The sequence below is a fragment of the Diabrotica undecimpunctata genome, chromosome 7 (assembly GCF_040954645.1).
Source record: "Diabrotica undecimpunctata isolate CICGRU chromosome 7, icDiaUnde3, whole genome shotgun sequence".
NCBI classification, from domain to species: Eukaryota; Metazoa; Arthropoda; class Insecta; order Coleoptera; family Chrysomelidae; genus Diabrotica; species Diabrotica undecimpunctata.
The window spans coordinates 141,366,821-141,389,955 of NC_092809.1; the positions used below are offsets into that span (position 1 = coordinate 141,366,821).

The 23,135-nt window shown below is 34.2% G+C and overlaps 1 protein-coding gene across 2 annotated transcripts in view; it reads left to right on the forward strand.

Moving 5' to 3' along the window:
* LOC140445926 (beta-1,4-N-acetylgalactosaminyltransferase bre-4-like) overlaps positions 1 to 21,636 on the forward strand; it is a 129,629-nt gene extending 107,993 nt beyond the window's left edge. For both annotated transcript variants that reach the window (XM_072538371.1, XM_072538370.1), the window contains exons 5-6: positions 5,913 to 6,131; positions 8,378 to 21,636. In XM_072538371.1, coding sequence (XP_072394472.1) covers positions 5,913 to 6,131; positions 8,378 to 8,510 — 352 coding nt within the window. In that variant the 3' untranslated portion in view covers positions 8,511 to 21,636. The remainder of the gene's footprint in view (positions 1 to 5,912; positions 6,132 to 8,377) is intronic.
* Positions 21,637 to 23,135: the final 1,499 nt, after the last annotated feature.

The following is a 23,135-nucleotide window of genomic DNA, read 5'->3' on the forward strand; positions in this document are numbered from 1 at the left end:
CTTATCTATGTTTTCACTTTATTTCTTTTAAGAACATGTGTTTGCTAAAGTATTTAGTATTTATTTAAATATTTTACATTATATCTTTTTATTACTGTATTATAATATGAACTTATTTAATTATATATTCTAATTACTTATTTACTCTAAAAACAGATTACCATGTGTTAGAAAGTTGGACAATGAGAGTTTACTGAATAGAAGAAAATAATGTACTATAATCTTTTAGAATAAATAAATAATCAGAATATATAATTAAATAAGATCATATTATGATACAGTAATAAAAATATTGAATGTAAAATATGTAAATAAATACTAAATTCTTTCCCAAACATTCTCCCCCTCCACAAACGAATGTTTTAAGAACAGCTGAAAGTATACGTTTACACGTATGGATGCACATGAAAAGATCGATATACTAATAAAGAATTAAGTAAAAATAAAATATAGGTTGACAAATAAGCGGTGGGCATATTTTCGCCACAGGACATTGTTGGATGCCATCTGAAACTGTGCTCAGATTGACAATGCGTACAATGCCACCAGTTAAAAAGAAAAGCGTCGAATCAGTAGAATTTTTCGACATACTCAACTAGGAAAACTGTGTCAAACGAAAAACATGTCAAAATGTCTGAGCCAAAGCCTTGAAAATAAACGAGGATGGTTGCTGACGCATTTGCCTAGCGGAAAACCATCGAGCTTTAAAAGCTGAGTAAGTGCTCATTGCAGAGAGCGAGTAGATAAGAAAGAATCACTTCCTAACATACCGTTGTAGGACCGTTCCTAACAGAATTTTGCATTAGAGCTTGTGAGGCAGTAGGAAAGTGTGATTCTGACGGAAAACCGTCAGGATGGTTGCTGGCACATTGCCTAGCGAAAAACCATCGAGGTTTAAAAGCTGAATACGTGCTCATTGCAGAGAGCGAGTAGATAAAAGATAATCACTTCAAGCGTGATTCTGACGTAGAACCGTTCGGGATGGTTGCTGGCAGATTGGCCTATCGAAAAACCATCGAGCTTTAAAAGCTGAATGAGTGCTCATTGCAGAAAGCAAGTGGATAAAAGAGAATCACCGCGTCTTGTATAATTGGTTTTTAACCTTTAACGTGCAGTAGTCCGGTAGTAGTTGCGTTGTTAGTTAATCTATCCACATTGAGTAAAGCACTAATCGGATCACAAGACGACGCTGTTAAAACCAGTTCTAAAAGCATTTCTCGTTGTTGGAGATATGTAATCAGACGTCAAGTAAATACACGAATATTTCACTTGAACGTGTCAACACAAAAAAAAATATCTTAACGTTTTAGTAAATGTTTTGCACTTGGGTATGCTGTGGGATCTTCGAATATTTTTATGTATTAAGTAGTTATATTGGTGAGAATACGACGGAAGCAGGTTTATACCAGGAAACTAACGATTTTCCCATGACACTCGTTGAAACATGTATCTAATAATTGCTTTTCAAAAATTTGGTGATAACAAAATGTAATAAACAAAATATGCTAAAGACTAAACGTTATTTTTTACTTATCAACAATATATAAATAATGTAAGATCGCTATTAGATTTTAAATACTAAACGTTAAGACCGGTAAATTATATGGAAAAGTGACACAAGTTTACTGAAAAAGCATAAAAAATCCTTTAAAATGAGTTTGTAAAGTTATTTTTGTTAATTTTTGGCTAAATTGTTGCAAAAATAGTCCCAAAAGTCGATTTTTTTGAAAATTGAAAATGCCACTGAACCTATCACAATTATACGAAAAAGCTTAACTTTGCTGAGAATGTCAATTTTAAGACCCCAAAAAAGTCGAAAGAAAGTTTACCACTTTACCATGGCAATTCTGATCTTGTTTGCGGCGCTTCTGAATAGTTCGACCGATGTGAGCCCGACCACTTCCGCAGATTTTGGAGCCAAGAGTGTCTTCTCCTGCCTGGCCCTCGCTTACTGTTTATTTTCCTCTGGACAATCAATTGCAGTAGACTGTACTTATCGTGTCTCAATATGTGGCCTAGATATTCAAGCTTTCTTTGTTTGATTGTGCTCACGATTTCTTTCTTCTTTCCGATTCTTTGGAGTACCTCTATGTTGGTGACATGTTCGGTCCAGGATATACGAAGAATGCGTCGGTACACCCACATTTCGAATGCTTCTAGTTTTCTCGTGAGCGTCTCTGTCAGCGTCCAGGTCTCCATACCATATAGTAAGATCGGAAAAATGTAGCATTTAACTAGACGTAGTTTTAGGGGAAGAGACAAATCCTTGCTTATGAGGAGCTTTTTCATATTGTTAAATGCTGCTCTAGCTCGTTCCATTCTCGCCTTAATTTCTGTGGCCTGTTCCCATTTTGCATTTACGTTGGTGCCAAAATACACATAAGATTCTACATGGTCAATTAGTATGTTACTTATCCGTAATTGTCGAGCAGGTTGTGGCTTTTTGCTTATCAGCATCCACTTTGTCTTCTTGAAGTTGAGGCCCAGGCCGTATTCCTCACTAACTGAATAAACTCTTTCCATTACCTGTTGTAATTCGTCTATGGTACTGGCAAGGATCACCGTGTCGTCGGCATATCTTATATTGTTCGTTAACTCGCCGTTTATTTTTATGCCCTCATTTGCATTTTCCATACATTTGTTAAATATTTCCTCGGAATAAATATTGAATAGGAGTGGGGATAAGATACACCCCTGACGGACACCTCTTTTGATCTGCACCCTTCCAGTGAGTTCGTTGCCAATTTTTGCTCTTGCTGTTTGATCCCAGTATAGGTTTGCCACAATTCGAATGTCCTTGTAATCAATACCTGTCTTTCGCAGAATATCCATCAATTGTTCATGATTGACATTGTCAAATGCTTTTCTAAAATCCACAAAGCACAAATACACGTCCTTATCAATGTCTCTACACCGCTGTATAAGCACCTGGAGAGCGAAAACTGCTTCTCTAGTTCCAAGTGCTTTCCGAAAACCAAACTGCGATCTATCGATATTTGACTCACATTTATCATATATTCTTCTATGAATGATCTTAGTGAAAGCTTTAGTGACATGATTGATCAAGCTTATAAGCCGGTAGTCATCACAGATCTGGGCATTTGGTTTCTTCGGGATTGTAATAAATGTTGACTGTAGCCAGTTCTCCGGGATTTTACCGCTATTATATATGTTGTTAAAAAGTACAACTAGATTATCAAGGAACTGTTTGTCTGGGTACATTGTCCGGACCTGTTGACTTATTGTTTTTTAGTGCTGCAATGGCATCTTCTATCTCCGATTTAAGGATTGAAGGACTTGTTTCTCCTTCTCCATATAGGTGATCATCAGTCCTTTTGGATGCAAATATTTTTTTTACTTGTGCTTTGTACGTTTGTACTTTACAAGTTTTAATTTTGTGTTTTTAAGCACTTATATTTGTTGCCAAAACTCAAAACCGAAATTCCATGTTATAGGTTTTGAATATTAGGCTCTAGCAATGCAAATTCTATACGTAAACCTCCAGAACAAGTGCTTTCTTATTTTTCATACCGTTTAATGCTTGTTTTACTTCATCAGTGGTTATATACCTTACTACTGCATCCGTTATGTCTCTTTCATATCTCACATCGAGAAAATTCGCCCTATTCTCAGTAACATCTTCGTAATATTTATTCTGGTATTTAAGTATAGTTCAGTCGATTCAATTGATAAAACCTCTTTTTTCTTTGATTTTAAAGTATCAATTGCTTTCCAGGCAGCTCTTGACTTTGAGTTTCTATCTATCGTTGAGTCTATCAATCTTACTACATTTTTTGTACCAGAATTTGTTTTTCGCCTTCTTTACTGCTTTTTTAGTTTCATAATTATTGTATCTGGCATATTTTTTTATTCTGTGGTGTTCTTTTACTAAGCCATTTTTCATAACTTTGTCTTTTCTCCCTGAATATGTTTTCTATCTCACATGCCCACCAATACCGCTTTGATTTCTTATATTGGGTTTCTAATCTTTCTCTAATTCTTTCCTACCAACAGCGTGCAGATATTCTGTAAGTGTTGTGTATTTTTCCTCCAGTGTTCCTTCTGATGTTTCCACTAGTTTGTTCGCTATTCTCTTATAAATATTATGATACATGATATTTTCTATTGATCTAATATCTTACATTAATGTATACATCTATAAAATAGTCCCTTTAAATGTTCTTCTAACTGGTCCCCTCCGTATTTTATCATTTCTGTCATTATGCTACCTGGTTCTGGAACCCTACTATTTTCGTACCAATTGCAGCGGTCCATTGAATATCTGTCCATATCCATGCTGAAAAAAACTAGTAGTTTACGTAAAAAAATAGATATAAGATATAAGATTATACCGTTTCAAAATTCAAATGTCAACATACACATATTTTTCCAACTCATGACGCTCACACCACATAGTTAATAAAAAGTCAATATTTATTTAAATTTACTTTGTTCCAAAACAATACAGTAAACGATATTTTTACGATTTAACACCGTGCAACAGATAAGAATTATCTTCAAACACTTAATGTTACATTTCTGGTAATTTTCCGTTTCATTAATTTTAAATATAGGTATAAACGCAAAGAAAACATTTACATATTCATTTTTAGATCATTAGCATACTTCCCCCAGTGAACTCGTATTTAATTTGGTGAATAAGTATGTAGGATGACTAGAAGTTGATTCAAACACCGCGAGAATTTCTGTTTTACTTTACGTTTACGTTCAGGTAGCACCTTGTCGCATAATGACTTTTTAATATATTTTTCTTCAAGTACTATGTCTTTCTAGAATGTCGACAATTAATTACATGATCATTAGATTATTTAGTGCTTCTCGAAATAGAAATCTGATGCGAATTCCACACCTTTAACGCGAATTCTTCAGCCACGATGTTTTTTTTTTTCTACCTCGAAGGATTTTGCCGATAATTTTTCTATCGATTAATTACACTGCTCTACAAAAATGTTATACACTGCTCTACAAAAATGTTATACACTGCTGTACAAAAGGGTCGACACTTCTATCGCGGCGAAACACAGGAACCAAGACAACGCAGTAAAAAACCTGCAGACTACGCTGGTTATTCTGGAAGAATGGTGTATCTAATGGAAAATAGCGTTAAAAGTGAAAGCCCTAGTTTATTTGACCAACTTAATAAACGCCATATTAGATACACACTCGGCAACCGAGCACGCACACAACAATGATGCTTTAGTAAAGACGACTACAGGATCATAGTGCCTCATGTTGTCCTGTACATTACGCGAAGACGTCATATGAGGCTCCTTTTTCCCAGGATTCTCATATGACATGAAAACTTTGATAAAATTAGTCCCCCCACGGTATAACAGTACATGTGTGGAGGGTGTCTGAGGAGTGTTAGAGCTGGGAGGGTGCGTGTCTGGCTTCACCATATTTCTACTGTGCATACGTGCTTGCGTTTATTAGCCCAATTGCTCTCCAGACCAGTCAAGAGTTTTTTCTACTGTTGAGACAAGAAGTTATCACAATTCTAGAATGCCATTCACATCCTTGATTTTGTGCACTCTAGCAATAACCAAATCGTTGGTCTCTCTCACAGCATAGTTTAGCACCCTGATACCCAGAGTTACCACTTCTCCATATACTTCTGTGACAGCGTATCCAGTACCCTATGTATGTTCACTCCCTTTTGTAAGACGTTATTATGTCCGTCCCTTTTTCGGTCTTTTTATTATTTTTGTCAGCGCTTCGTGCAGGTCATTCACAGTTATTTCAAATGACTCCATCTCCATGTATACATATAATTAACAGCGTCGGGTGTATTGTAACTATCTACACGGTGGTACATATACCGGACAGCACATGTTTAAAAAAAAACTTTTCTCCAAGTACCAATCCCAACGTTTAATATGTACTGTTTTTAGGTTACCGTATCCAGCAATATTTGGTGGAGTCTCAGCTATTAGCACCGAACATTTTAAATTATTAAACGGCTTTTCGAATTCATTCTGGGGATGGGGCGGAGAAGATGACGACATGTCCAACCGAATTAGGTATCACCATCTTCACATTTCGAGATATCCAGTGACCATAGCTCGGTACACAATGTTAACGCACAAGAAGGATACTCCTAGCTCGACTCGGTAAGTGATAAGTGATAAGTAATGTTGAAAAAGATATTAGTGATAATTTTTCAGGAAATTCTCCTATTCGAGGAAGTTACTCGGGTGAGATGTTAGGTTAGACTCATTAGGTTAGGTTAGTTTAGGTTAGGTTAACTATTATAAAAAATATTAAAATAAGGACCTTTCTACAACACTGGTAAGGACCTGTGATCGCCAAACAAACCATATGTCTCATATATCTCTCGAACCATATCTTTCCTTTCCTTATCGCTATACCACTTTACTGCAGGCTATTCAGCTGCACGTTATGAGAAATCAGCACCGTTACTCCCTGCTGCAGTCTATATTGCAAGGTAAAGTCAAAGGTAAGCGAGGACCCGGTAGAAGGAGAATATCATGGCTGCGGAATTTAAGAACATGGTTTAAGAAAACCTCAACGGAGCTGTTTCGAGCCGCAGCGAGCAAGGTCATGATTGCCAATATGATTTCCAACATCCGAAACGGATAGGAACCAGAAGAAGAAGAAGAAGATTCAGCTGCAACTTGAAAATTATCTTAAAAAAATATTAAGAGGGATATAATGGAAATACATTCTTACTGAGTATGGTAGCTCCTTAGATATTTGATTATTTCTGCATCCACATCATTTAGTTCTGGGCTCAATGTCCGAGCATAGACGTTAATTGTCATATTTATGTTGAAATTTTTCAACCGACAAAGTGCTGCTACATCGATAACCTATAGCGAATGTGTTTTATCGATCCTTATATCTATTATAAAAAAATATTTAAATAAGAACCTTTATACAGAAATGGCGAAGATTCGTGATCACCAAACTAACCATATATCTTATATATCTCTCCAATCATATACCACCGCGGTTCGATAAGTGCTTAGACTCGCCGCCCGATGGCGCCACCATCGCAGGAGAAATTTACTACCGTGTAGTAGTCTAGTATATTCTCGTGGATTGCTAATGTTAAAATCTCAGTCGAATTGGACTCGTAGTATTGTTTTCGTTCGTCGGACTCTTTTCGTTCGATGGAGACCATCAAAAATTGGTTTCATGATTTTTAACGTAGCTGCACGTAGGTTTTTAATGGCCACGCCCAGGTGTCTCCGAAAACGGCTACCAGGGAGCGAACGGATCTCAAATCTTCCAAAGACCGCTTGGGTAATATCCTGCATGAAACTTTGGGAATGAGAAAGCTGTCGGCGCGATGAGTGCGGCGTTTGCTCACTCCAGATAACAAGCACAACCGTGAGATCATTTCAGAGCAATGTTTGACGCTGTTTAGGCGCAATTCGAAGGAGTTTCTGCGTCGTTTCGTGACCGTCGACGAAACATGAATCCACTGGTACACACCAGAGACCAAGGAACAATGGAAACTGTGGACCCCATCCAGCGAACTTGTTCTGAATAAGGCGAGGACTGTCCTATCAGCCGGAAAGATGATGGCCACCGTTTTCTGGAATTCACAAGGTATTATCTACATCGACTACCTGGAGAAGGGCAAAATGGTCAAAGGAGTCTGTTACGCCAAATTATTGGGCCAATTAGATGCCTAATTATTTGAGAAAAACGGCCCCATTTGTCCAAGAAAAAAGTGTTTCGAATTGGGCTACGAAATGCTGCCCTATCCACCGTATTCTCCAGATTTGGCTCCGACTTTTTTTTGTTTCCAAAGTTGAAAAAGTGACTCGCTGGGCAGAAATTTGAATCGAATGAGGTCATCACTGCCAGGGGGCCTACTTTGCATACCCCGTAAAATGTATTTTTCAGGTGGGTTAAAGAAGTTGAACATTACTGGGTCTAGCGTATCAAGCTAAAAGGAGGCTGTGTTGAAAAATAAATCGCCACTTTTCCGAAATTTTTCTATTTCTTTTGTAAACTAAGTACTTATCAAACCAGCCTCGTATTTCGTGTCCTTAACGAATACCACTTGAATGCAACCTATCCAGCTGCAACTGAAAATGGTTTTAGTAAGGTTCAAAATACATTTAACTCATAGAAATCTTTTAATTCAACAATGAGTGGATTTCTTTCACAATTTGCGACGAAGATAGAACACTATTCAGCCCTTAAATAGCCCTTCGCTGTCTTTATACAGCCTTCCAGCAAACAATAAACACATAAAGGGCAAACAGTATTTTAAATGAAATTTTTTATGAAAATTTAGGTAACTGTTTATTGTACTTTGTTTTTAAAATCAATACTCATCAAATATTAGTAGCATCCATCGATTAATCTTCTCTATTTGTAGGTACGAGATCCTTAAACAAGGCCAACAAAAATACGACAAAGACGGATTGAACAGTTTAAAATTCAAGCTAATTACCAAGAAGCTGACTCCTTTATATTCTTGGGTCTTTGTAAATATTGAACCGCTTAGTTGATGATCACATTAGGCGTAATAGAGTGTTCAATTAGTGAGATTTAATTGTGATGTAGCGAAAGGATGTAAAACGCAGAATCAGTCATACAATAATTTATAAGCAAAACCGTATCTTAATTAGGTTAATATTTCAATATACAGTGGGCGATTAGATTATTGGAGCTACAAGATAAAATGCAATTAATAGGTGCAGAAATACCAAATTTGCATTCTTCTTCAAGGATGTTTCCAATATTTTAAAGGAATATATTAAACATCCTAAAAATTAGGAATACCTTGTAAAGTGAGTGTGAGAACACGGCCACAACAAAACATTTGAGTTACAAAAGAGTTAATTTTACCAAGTGGCTCTAATAGTTTGACCACCCATTGTAATTAATTAATTAAAGCGGTGACTTAATGATGTTTTCAAATTTTGTAATAAAACGCTGATTTTGGATAGCTTTTTAGTTGATTTTGCTAAATGTAGAAGTCCGTCTTATTAAACTACTTTAAACAAATATTTTAAGTAAGGAGACTGCAGTGGTTTTACGTGTAAAGTAATAGGAGGTTTTTACGTATAAATTGCTGAAATATGTGTACGATAAGTTGCTACGTGAATTTTATAAATTTTATGTGATTTTAAGCTAATTTTTAAAGTATTTTTGTTGAAACTTTGCACGTTAAGATTTAAAAGTGGTCCTCGATAAATGACGACGTGATTATTACGAAAATATGTTGAATTATCCTCTCCTAAATGCTGGTACTTCGTGAAAAACATTTACGTCAACATTTTACGCAAATTCCACTTAATTGTGCTCCAATTTTTCGTGATTATCATATTATTCTTTATGTTATATTCTTTAAATTATGTCGTGATAATAACCTAAGTAAGTTAACTATCCCTCACAAAATGATGCCCAAACTATACACGATATTCGAGTTTTCTTTAAAGTATTATGTGATTATTATGTAAATAAGTTAATTTCTCTTCCTGAAATGGTGCTTTTTCTATCTTGAATCTAAAATCCCTGAAAGACATTCACGTTAACATTTTATGTCAATTTCAACTTAGTGGCGACCAAATTGTACATGTTTTCGTTAGTTTGCTATAAATGATTACGTGATTATGTTAATAAGTTGATTTTCTTCTATGAAATAGTGCTTTTTGATCTAAAATCACCTAAAAGCATTTACAATATCATTCTATGTGAATTCCAACTTAATTGCCCCAAATTTTATTTTTCTTTTAAATTATTACGTGATAATTACGTAAATAAATTGATTTTCCTCTCTTAAATGCTGCTTGTTGATTTAAAACAGTTAAAAGGCATTTACAATATCATTATATGTGAATTCCGACTTAATTCCGTCCAAATTTTAATTATTTTTGAGTTCTCTTTAAATTATGACCAGATTATTATGTAAATAAGATTATTTTTTTCCCTTAAATGGTGCTTTTTGACCTTCAGTCGCTGAAAGGCATTTACAATATTGTTCTATGTAAATTCCAACTTAACTTCTCTCAAATTGTACATAATTTTCGAGTTCCTTACGAGTTCTTTTTAAATTATTATGTGATCATTATGTAAATAAGTTGACTTTCCTCTGAAATGTTGCTTTCTGATCTAAAATCACTGAAAAGCATTTACAATAGCATTCTCTGTGAATTCCCACTTAATTGCGTCCAAACTGTACATAATATTGGAGTTTTCTCTAAATCATTACGTGATTTCAATATAAATAAGTTTATTTTTCTCCCTGAAATGTTTTTTTTATCTAAAATCGCTGAAAGGCGTTTACAATAATATTCTATGTGAATTGAAACTTAATTTTATCCAAATTTTACATGGTATTCGAGTTTTCTTTAAATTATTACGCGATTATTACATAAATAAATTAATTTTCCTCTCTTAAATGCTGCTTTTTGGCTTAAAATAGTTGAAAGGCATTTACAAAAACATGTTATGTGAATTTCAAGTTTCATTTTCATTTTCGAGTTTTCTACGCGCTTACTTTAAATTATTACGTGATTATTGTGTAATTAAGTTGACGTTCCTCTCTGAAGTGGTGTTCTTTGATCTAAGATCGCTGAAAGGCATATACATACAATAACATTCTATGCGAATTCCAACTTAATTTTACCCAAATTGTATATGATAGTCGAGCTTTAAATTATTACGTGATTATTACGTAAATAAATTGAATTTCCTCTCTTAAATGCTGCTTTTTGATATAAAATAGTTGAAGGGCAATTACAATAACATTTTATGTGAATTTTAACTTAATTGCCCTCAAAGTTTACAAGATGTTTTTATGAAGAGTTTTCTTTAAATTATTACCTGATTATTATGTAAATGAGTTGATTTTTCTATCTGAAACGGTACTTTTCACATTCTGTGTGAGTTTCTACTTAACTGCGCTCAAATTTTACATGAAATGGTGCTTTTTGATCTAAAATCGCTGAAAGGCAGAGGCAGATTTTCCTCCCTTAAATGCTGCTTTGTGATTTAAAATAGTTGAAACGCATTTACAAAAACATTGAATGCTTTATTCTTCATAACTATTTAAATTTGTCGAGCTGCGTTATAACTAACCTACTCTATGGTTTCAAATTACATAATAACAAATCACCAACTGGGCACCGCAACTTCGCTTACAAACAATTTATACCATCTTTTGACGTTGATCTAACTTTTTTTGGTTAGATTCGGGAATCGCGTAGTTCTGTAGCATAAACAATAATTTACAACGATTTACCTTGACTGTTTTAATTATTATTAAAAAATTTTCTTTTACTACCCCAATAGGTTCTACGCTATACTAAAATACAAATTCTACATGCATTTTACGTAATTGTCATGTAATATTTCGTGAATTAGTTTACTTGAATACTCGTTTATAAATTATCAAAACTATCGATCAATTTTTTATTTACAAAATTTGGAAATATCTATTGCGGCACTAAGAAAATGCAAATTTTACTATATACACTACGCCCTCCGGCAAACTGTGTAAACAAGTCTTATGAAGACGCTAGGTTGTTGATTTTTTACGTTAAAAGACTATTAGAATTAAGACACTAATTTTAAGAAACTGATATTAAATCTATTAAAGAATTATTTTTTAAAACAAATCATTGCAGTATTCTTTCTTGCAAATCGTCAATGTACTACCAGTTGTAAGAATTGTTCGAAATATTTTTAGGTTAGGTTTTAAAGATTTGTTTTTTTTGTACTGTAAATCTATATTAAAAGGTTTTTATTTGTTTGTATACCGTTTATATGTTTGTACTTACCGACTTATTAGAATAAATTGTATTTTTATTTAAAACATACAAAATCAATGCTGTATTTTTATTTTTGTGGTTTAGTAGGAAGTGATTTATGACTTGAAAACTGACTCAAAGCAGTCCCTGTACCTCTTTCTAATTTACCAGGTTTAGGACTGCTTTCCGTCAGTTTTCTCTGTTGCACTGGGGAACGGGCTGGTATTGCAAAGATCAGTCTATATTGTATCATATGTCTGTGATTTATATATAGACATATAATACCATCGATGTAATACACTAAGGATGGAGCCTATGAATAAATACTTGCGTCCAAAGTAGCTAGTAACAATGGCCGACCTTGTTTCCGGAATGTCAGTGGTATAGGAAAAAAATTCTTTTGGTACATATATATGTACAATAATTATTTATTTTCATTGTTATTTACATTTGAATAAAAGTTATAATGACAAGTAACATTGTAAAATTAAAAAATTATTATTTTTAAAACATAAAAACATATAAAACATATATTTTACAGGTACGTAGTTGCGCATCGCACGCCTCTGATGTGACTGGATGCAAAATATTAAAAATTTAACGAATTTATTCATTTGCCAAAAAAAATACATTAAATTATTGACTTAACACATAATGTTACCTGTTTAACATTAAACTATCAGGAAATAATTAATCATCTGTCAAATTCACGTCGGACATCGTAGCTAGTAATGTGACGTAAGTTCCGTCGTCTATCAGCTATATATAAAAATAACAATATGTTCCATCCTTCGTATATGATACAGCTGACTGCTGCATACAGTCGCGTTCTCCCAGTGCGACAGAAAAAACTGACGCAAAGCAGTCCCTCTTACATATCTCTGAATTATAGACATATAATACCTAGACTGCGTGCTGAAATCTAAACCTGTCCACAAGTGCGACAGAGAAAAAAGATGGAAAACTGAATTTGAAAATGGTAAAGAAGTGTTGCGTTTGTGGATAAGAGCAATCAAGTGTATATGAAAATGGATCATTCCATAAATGCAGTGGCGCACCCAGAATTTGTCTTAGGGGGGGTTTTGAAATTTTTTTATGCTACCTCTATTTTGAGTCCCTAAAATTTGGGTTTTAGTTTAATTTAAAGTACTAAAGATAGCGGTGCTCTTTTGGTGCCTCTTTTTCTTCTTCCAGGGGCTTCCATTTGTGAAGTTTTTGGGGCCAACGTTCGTCAGGCATTCTTAATAGATGCCCAAACCATTTTGAACCTCTTCTTTCTATTCTGTCAATGACCGTTTCTATAGCATTCATGTTATTTCCTATAGATTCGTTGGTCTTCCTTTCCTGCCTTGATGTTCTAGCACTTCTCAAATAATCCATTTCAACTGCCAACAATTTCTCTTCAGGTCTGCATTAATTGTCCATACTTCAGAGACATAACAAAGAACTGATTCAACCATGGTTTGCCGTATTCTTTTTTTGTTCCTTTTGGAAATGTTGTGATCCCACCATAAGGAGTTCAGACATCCTATAATTTTACGTCCCTGATTAATTCGTGTTTAATTTCGGTTTCTTCCAAGCCGTTCTTAGCAATGAGTGGACCTAAATATTTAAAATTTTCCACTTGTTTGATTTCCACGTCCTCGTCTATCAACACTTCAAACCTTGCATCTGAATTGATAACTAAGTAAATATTCTGTTTCATGCTGACTTGTAACTCCCATTTTAAATATTCTCTCTATAGACGCTTTATCATAAATTCTAGATCATAAGAATCTTGAGCTAGGATGACTTGGTCATACGCAAAGTTCAAGGAGAACAGTACGTCATTTTCTATGGGGATTCCCATTCCCTGGCAGCGGTTTTTCCAATTTTGGAGGGCTTCCTCAATATATAAATTAAACAGTAAGGGTGACATACTGCATCCTTGTTTTAGTCCTTTAGTTACTTTTATTGGCTCTGATAGTCTATATCCGATTTTTAGGTGAGTAGTGTTATCCCTGTATACTTCTGTGGTTATTCCTAAAAGGTATGGACTAATGTCGAGTTGTTATTAAGCTTGCCACAATTTAAGTCTTGAATCTTTTCTAGGTCGATAAAGGCTAGATGTACTTCGGTACCAACCGCTATTCTTTTTTCTATTAATTGTTGGAGTATAAACAAATTATCAGTGCAAGATCAAAGATCAAAAATTCAAACGTCAATAAACTTATTTTAACCTTCAATTGCAACTCATTCCCATTAAAATAGTAATTAGATATTATCTCTGTCGTTAGCTCGGTTGGTGTTTCTCTTCTTTCTTTTTAATGACTGCTCGGATGTAATTGTGAACACTATTCCATCCCTCCGTATTTCCCGTCATCTTCACGATCATCTCTCTTACAGTCACATGGTTCATACCTATTTCTTTATACATTCTGTTTCTCTCCACTGTACATCTATTACACTCCAACATTGTGTGAGTAACAATGTCGGAATATTCGCAGTATAGGCATTTATCTGTATCTGTCTTTCTGAACCTATGAAGATACGCCCTAAAACAGACAATCTACCTAGTCCCTTAGACTCGGGATCAGCATCTTTGTCCACTGAGCAACATCTTCCTTGTTGTTCCACTCTGCTTGCCATCTTTCGATTGATCTTTCCCTTTCTTCTTTTTTTTATAGCTGTTGTCAAATGCTTCCTTCTCCCATAGAGATGTTTCTTTTCTACTGCTAACACATGCAGAGGAACACAACCCGTGATAGTCCACAAGGCCGCCGCAGATACAGTCCTGTAGGCGCATGCTACTCGCAACAGACTCGTTCTGTCTACTTTTTCATAAGCCTAATATTAGGTATCGATATCTAAATATAATGAAAAATATTATTAATTATTGTGTATTTATACAATAATACAATAATTATTGTGTTCTACATATTTCTTCTTCTTCTTCAGTGCCTTATCCGGTCCGGATGTTGGCGATCATCAAGGCTATCATGGTTTTGTTGACTGCTCTGCGAAACAGCTCCGCTGAGGTCATCCCAAACCATTGTCGGAGATTTTTCAAACCACGTTTTCTACATATTTAAAGTGGTAATTTAATTATTCAATCAGCGTTTTGGATTTTTTGTATTATGTGTGAAAGACAAGTTACATTTTCCTACTATTATTTATATATTGTTTACTTTATATGCCCTGGGGTGGGGGGGGGTTAACCCCCAAACCCCCCCCCCCTGGGTGCTTCACAGCATAAATGAACAATTGGTATTCTTGAATAATATTTAAAAAAGCAGATTTTCTATAAGTATACATTTTCTAAGTCGGAAGAATTACGCAACAAATGGATTAGTGTAGTTGGAAAAACAATCTGTTTCAATAAGGCACTTATATGCAGTGAACATTTTCATCAAAATTATGTTATCAATTTCGATTCAAAACCTAGACAGCTCAAAAAAGATATTGTGCCAACTCGAAATTTATCAAACAGTATCTTATAAGTTTTTGAATCTTTTTTGTGGCTCGGAAAAATAGTAAAGAGAATATTGCATACAATAAAATAATTTTTGATTTTAAAATTACGTACATATTAATGGTACAGATTTTATTGATTGAATGAAGTTGAAATTTAATAATTTAGATTTTTTAGAAATATTTACAATATTACAATCTAATTACAAAGTTTGGTAGTGGTACCTGGTGATATAACCTATTTTGGTATCTCTACCTCGCCAGCCGTTCGAGCTGATTTCGATACAAACCGACAAGTCCAACTAATGTCTTCACAATCTTCCCACTTTCTGAAAGTGAAGAAATCTGTCATTTCTAGTAATCACTGCGAAAAAACGTTTAAGTTGAAAATGCACAAAAATTAATGTTGCCCGCAAAATTAGATGCATTGTACATTACTCAATAATTAAAGCAAGATTCTGTGATATATTTAAGTTTTAACAGATATGACACGTAAAATAGTTTAGTGAACATACTACATTAATGTTTTAAATTGGCAACATTGTACACCAAAATAAAACAATAGTATTGTTCTGAAGCTATTTTCTTGTCGCATTTTAAATTAATTACTATTTAAACGGGAATAACCCACAATTAAAGGTTAAAATACGTTTATTGACGTTTCAATTTCCACTTCGGAAATCGTTCTCAAAATACAAACATTAGTAAATTAAACAAATTTTGTTTTTTGTTACTTAGTGAAAAATTCTTCTAATAATTTAATTTTATCTGACTCATCTATATTGACAATTCAGACATACATTATACATTTTAAAGTAGACGACTTTAAAATGATATTGCCAATATTGTTGAGTTGCGTTCCTGGGACGACTTTACTTATAAGATAGTTCATTCGATTAAATGAAATCAACTTTAACTTGAGAATATCCGTCAGAAAAGATCATAACATGTAATTCGTCTTTAAAAAGACAAATACATGTCATGATGACAGTAAAATTCTCCTGTTAGTGATTCCATAGTAAATTATGAGGGAAAAACCAGGAAAAAAACCTCATAATACTATCACGACATGGTAAGTATTTGATCGTGTATTTAGTTTACCTTCAATAAACACCAAATTCCGATTTTATATGTTTGTTATTTAAAAAACATAAATGATGTATTCTCTATATGTTACTGACTTACCAATACTGGTATTTTCCTTTTAATAACTTTCTTTTTTTCCTTTTAGAAGTTATTAAAGTATGTTTTTTATATCAAATTAAATCTATTTTTTTTTCTTAATATTGCCTGGTTGCCTGAAAAAAATGGTCGAAAATTAGGATTGCCAGCTGTTAAAAACGCGAGGTATCAAAGATAAAGTAAAATAGAGTAAGGCACTGGTTCGACAAGTGATAATATGTATATTATTATATATCTATCGACGCATGCTTTAAAAACTCACACTACTGATCTTCTTTTATTTTATCTTTTATTTTATCTTTGATACCTCGCGTTATTAACAGCTGGCAACCGTAATTGTCGACTATTTTTTCTCAGGAAAACTTCATATTTAAAAAAATAAATGAACAAAATAAATTTTTTTAAATTAAAATTAAATTAAAAAATTAATTACTATTAATTGAATTAAAAATATTGACGGCCAATTTTTGACTGGCAACATATTATAAATGTATTCTAATTTTAAATGTACGTAAAAATGTCAGTTTGATTAACTATGTTATGAACGTAGTGATCCTGCAGTGGGATATTAGGCTAATTGTAATTATGATTTTCTATTCTTAAAATCTAGTATTTTCCAGTTTCGGAAGTAATTTCTTTTGTTTTCAACAGTTATTGTTACAAATTATTCAAAATCTGTGTGCATATTTTTTCTTTTGAAAAACAAATAACATATGAACGAAGTCATTAAAAACAATTTATGATTACTATTTCGTAATAATAACGATCTTTCAACATTATGATCCCAAAAAAGAGAAAATTTGGTGAAATAATTTATCCCAAAGATGTAATGGAACAAATTTTTCTTGTACCGTTTAAGGTGTCTTAATAAGTACTCTTACTCCTAGTAGTGGAAACAAACAAAGAGTTGAACAAAGTATTAAAAAATACTATTGTTGAATCCAGAACAACAAAATGCTAAAAAAAAAATAAAAATGATTATATTCTTAAGGGGTACCGTTAATTCCCTAGAAATTTCCAAGAAAACATTAATAACAAGAAAACTAATTCTTACAGTCACGTGCAAAAGAAAACGAGTAATAGCATTCTCATAACCAACTCCTATTCGAGATCTTTCAAATTTTTTAGGACCGCTGGTTTAAAATAGTATTTTGAGGTCTGGTTGTGAGTCATTATCCCCATTTTGATGGATTTGTAATCTATGTATCAGCACCCATGTAGAATTTATCAATTCGCTCACCGTGATGCAGTACGCCACGAAATTAGGACATCAAAAAAATTTCAAACGACCGTACTTGTTCTTCATGAATTCTGAACAAACGCTACATTACTACTTACTTGTTTTTATTTTTAATATATTTGTGTAAATTTTGCTACTTACTGTTAGTACAATGATGAATTTGCAATCAAAACATTAATGTAAAATAGATATATATGCCATAGCCTCATTTTTATTGGTAGGCTATTGATAACTTTACAAGGAATGTATTTGCTCGTGGGGTTGTTTCACATAATATTTTGCCTGTGTAAATATAGAAAGCTGAAAGCTGTACGTGATTATAAGACTCCGAGCTATTTAGAGGTCGTAACCAAAAAACTCTTACAGTTATGCAACACTTTTTGTTCGATAACTACGTGATTTACAGAACTACTATTTACAACGACAATTAACTTGGAATTGTATCAAAATTCCTTATCGTCGAACTTTTTTTCTAGTTTGGAAATACTTGAAACTAAAATCTGAGGAGTAGGGCGAATTACGCACTGATTAAACAGCATAATTTATAAAAAGCAGGTTTTTCTTTACCGTATTAGGTTGTTTCACTTTGATTTTGTTGCTATTTTAACAAATTATTATGATTATGATTATTATGATTTACTTAACCATTTTTAAAAAACTTGGTGTTACAGTGTAACGATTCTTTTGAAGTTTTTCCAGTCTTTAACCATTTCCTTTTAATATTTTATAGAGATACAACTGATTTTACCAATTGTCTGGCTAAATAGGTCTTGAACCTAAGGCAAAAAAAATCTTCTCTTTTTCATTTTTCGCATTGAGTAAGTCATAACTTTTATTACATCTTTCATTTTTATTCCAAGCACACTAAGACTAGATCTCCCGTACTAAGATTTCTTGTGGTTAAACTATCAATACATCTTTCATTGTTGTTCTTCTTTTTCGTCAGCTTTTCCCTTTTCATGGGTCACTGTTCCTTATTCTTCGTCGTCACTTATTTCTGTCCATCGTGTCTTTTTCACCTAAACCTTTTTCTCTCAAGTCCTCTTTCACATAGTCCTTTCATCTTCTCCTCGGTTTTCCTCTACCACTTCTTCCATCAACTTTTAACAGTCTATCCTTCACCCCATATAGTTTTCATCTCTACGTCTGACATGACCAAACCATTGCAGTCTTTGTTCTTGAACCTTTTTTGAGACTGTAGTTACCATGGCTCTTTTGCTAACCAAGTCATTTCTGATCTTGTCCTTTCTAGTCTTACTTAAATATGGACCGGAACATTTTCACTTCAGCTACCTTTATCTTCTTTTCCGGACTTTCCTTTACAGGCCAAACATCACCGCCGTACAACAACGCAGGTCTCACCACACTCTTGCATGTCTTTCCTTTCAGCCCTTCCCCGATTTTTCGATCACAAAGTACCCCACTCATTCGCTTCCAGTTAAACCAACCAGCCTGTATCCTGTGGGCAATTTCTCGATGTAATGTCCCATTTTCCATTATCTAGGAGCCAAGATATCTAAATTCTTCTACTCGTCCTAGTTTTTCTCCAAGCAACTCCATGTCCCCAACCATTCCTCTTCCTCCCAACCACATATACTCTACACTCCAATTTATCCAACATTCTCCTCTACTAACACGATATCATTAGCAAAGAGCATAATATTCCTCAGCCAAGGTTTCTTCTTTCTTCCCAAGCCTCTACTCCTTCTACTCTTCATTGAATGAAAACGAGTAGAAAAGAGTATTTATCGTTTCGAAGTATGTGGCCCAGATACACATTACATCCATACAGTACATCCATAACAAGATTAAACAGAGAAGGACTCAATGAATCGCCTTGATGTAAACCAACTGTCACTGGAAAACTTTCGGTCAATCCGACAGTAGTCCTTACTTTGGTGTAAGCTCCTTTATACATATCCTTCACGAGCCTTACATACTTCTCAGGAACCCATTTCTCTCTCAAACATCTCCATAGCTCTTGTCTAGGAACTGTATCGTACGTCTTCTCAAGGTCTGTAAATAGACCCCTTTCTCTCCTAGAACCTTCCAATTACATTCTCATTTGGGATCCCATATCCTCTGTCTCTATACTATATTTGCTTTATTTCAACATCGGTTCTTAACTCTCTTCCATCCGTCCTCTTAATCTGCCGCATGTGGGTCAAGTCCTTTGATGACTTGTCCCTTGCTTTGGCAATACTGAATAACCTTTTCATCCCCTCGGGTGTTTCCAACTCTTCATACAGCCGTGCAGAAGATCTTTTCTCAGCAGTACCTACAGCACGTTTTGCGTCCGTCTTTGCTAACTTGTATATATCCTTATCTTTCTCTCTTTTATTGAATTTCGTCGTTTCACCACAAAGTTTCTTTGTGTCTAGTTGACCCTTTACCAGATGTTTTTCCTAGCACTTCCTCTGCCATTCGCACCACAACTTTACTGTTAACTTCCCACCAGTCATTTACCGTATACTTTTCCTCAAGCTCTTTCAGAACTCTACTCTTAAAGATTATAGACAAATCCGTTAACAATATCCTTTAACTTCCACCACTTTATTTTCTGGTGTACTACTTGCTTTCCTTTTCGCCTCACCTTTATCTCCGTATCCACTAACACCGGACGGTGTTGACAGGCTACACACTCACCCTTTAACACTTTAGAGTTGGTAACCTCTTTTAGCTGACTTCTACAAATCTATCTGACTTTCCCTTCCCCCGCTACTATACACGAACGCACGAACATACTGGTCTTCAGTCTTCATAAAAAAAGTAACAGCATGACAGCCAAATTAAATGCCACTGCAAAGTCAATCACACTATTTCCTTGATCATTTCTTATTCTCATCCTCAAACCTCCATGAACTATTTCTATTCTCGCTCTTTCTCTACCAGCATATCCATTCAAATCAACTCCAATAAAACACTTTTCGTCTAATGGAATCTCGAGCATCTCGCAATCAAGAGCCTTCCAAAATTCTTCAGTTTCCTTTTCTTCACACCATACCTGTGGGGCGTAGGCACATATGATGTTCACGTTGGTATTGCCTGTATTCAGTTGGACACCCATTATTCTATCACTTCTTCTGGTTATCCTTACAAGATGTTCCTTCCATTCGTTGTTCAAAATAATACCTACTCCATTTCTGCCGTGACTGTTGGAATATTATATATTATTCGAATTATATATTAACTAACTTACATCTCCAAGATCTCTCGACTTATTACCTTTCCAACATGTTTCCTGTACACAAAGTACACCAATCCTTCTCCTCTGCATAACATCGGCGAGGAGAGTTCTTGTGTTACATACTTTTTTTTCTTTCTAAGGTGTTCAGCAATAAATAAGTTGCGGAATAAGTTATGGCCGAAAACCTTTCTTCTTTGGTGTTGAAAGAATAATAGTTACGGTGTCCTCGGTTATGAAACGATGTAAGAACTCATAATTCGAAAACGTATCTTATGGTCAGGAGATACGATCAATTCAAAGTTGAATTAAGTTTTTTCCATTGTGTTGTATCAAGTTGTTTACAAAATGTAGGAATCGAAACATTAGTTTCTTTATTTCTAAAGCGATATTAATAATACTCAGATGCTTTAAAAAAAGATAATTAGAATAATATCTAGGCATAGTTTTTTAAACATTTCATTTAGGATCTTAACAGCTTGAATGATACCTCATGAGTGAATATGTTCCTTTTACGGGTCACACTTTTATCACGATCAATAGCATACGTGCGGCTTACTCCATTATATAAAAACTGTATGTACAAGTTAGGCTAAGATACTTAAAGATAAATATTTCGCCAAGACTCTCCTGCTTGAATTAGAGTTTGTAAAATTGAAGCCGAAGAACAAAAGCTACTTTTGTATGTAAGATACTTTCTAAACGTAGAATTTGAGTAGGTAATGTCCCTAATTTTGGAGTCAATATTTTGTAAGAGATGTAATAATTTTGCAGTTTTCTTCCTACTTTCTATACTGAACCGAATAAAATAAAGGTTTTTGAAAATTCCCTACTTGATTGTTTTAATTGCACACCGATCCTATCATATACGAATCAAACATTTTTGTTGGACTCCAGAGGTTTTTTTATTTACAAAAATCCGCATCAACCGTAAAAGATTGCGTATATTAGCGGGTGTTTAAGGAATACAATAGATATGTTTGTGTACATAATATAAGGTTAACATAAAAATTTATCATTAAATAAATTATGACATTAAAATATTTAATTATATTGGATAAGTTACAGCTGGATAAGTTACAATTTACAGTTACAGTTACAATTTAGTTATATTATTAAGCTGACTTGGTTCTTCAGAAATGTTGTTGATGCTTCATTCATATGAGTAAAGTGAACATTCAGCAAGTGTATGCTGGACTGTTTTTTGGCATCTACAGTATGAGCATTTTGTTGGTAGCTGTTTATGGGTTTAATTTTGTATGACTAATTCGTAGACGATTTATAACCACCTGTTCTCTTCTTTTTTTCTGGAAGCCGACACCGATAGAAGGTTTAATCACTTTAAAATTTGAGGTATTCGAATCCCAACAACACTGCCAAACTTGTGTACAGTACTGTTTGACATTAAGGAACATATCAGTAACTGGAATTTTTTTGATAATACCAATGCTTTCATCTGAGGTTGCTTTATCCGCTACTATCATTACTTGAAATACCCATATGTGATGATATCCAGAAGAAGTGGATGTTTATATTTTTGTTTTGCAAGTAATCTAGTTTAGATTTTATATTTTGGATGATTTTATGAGTTGAATAGACTTGTTTTATACCTTAGAGTACTGATAATGAATATGGGACAAACCGAAGATTAGTATATGTATATTTCTGACAAAAATCAAGTACTTTTAGAATTACAATAGCTTCTCCACTTAATACGCTGCAAAACGTAGGTATAGCATATTCGATATCATCTGTTATAATGGCTGTGCTGGCTGTGCTGTTATAATGGCTGGCATAGAAGACTCCAAAGGTTATTTCAAAAGATGGAATCATTTCATATTTTAGTACAGAACATTTGTACAACTGAGGATAATTTTTTGAGGGACTCCCTCAAGAATGCTCCGGTCAATTATCATCGTCACAGATAGCCAGAAAGAACTTAAGGCACTCAATTCTGTGACAATTCTGGGTGCCAGGGCACGCGGATCATAAGGACAATGAAAAAGCAGATGAAATGGCCAAACAAGGCTCATTAATGCCATTTATTGGATCGGAACACTTCTGCAACGTTGCAGTAACAAGAACGGCGACAAGAACAAAGCAACAAAAACACCAGGACAAAAGACAGGTGAAACAGTTCTTTATAGAAGCGTCTTCAAAATTTACAACAGACCTAATAAGCAAAGGCAGAAAAACAGTCAAAGCCATATCAGGTCTGCTAACAGGAGATTGTAAGCTGAATAGGCAATTGAATCTGATGCGATTGGATGCATATTCTGTCACCTAGAGGAATAAATAGCAGAGCACATTTTGTGTCAGTGCG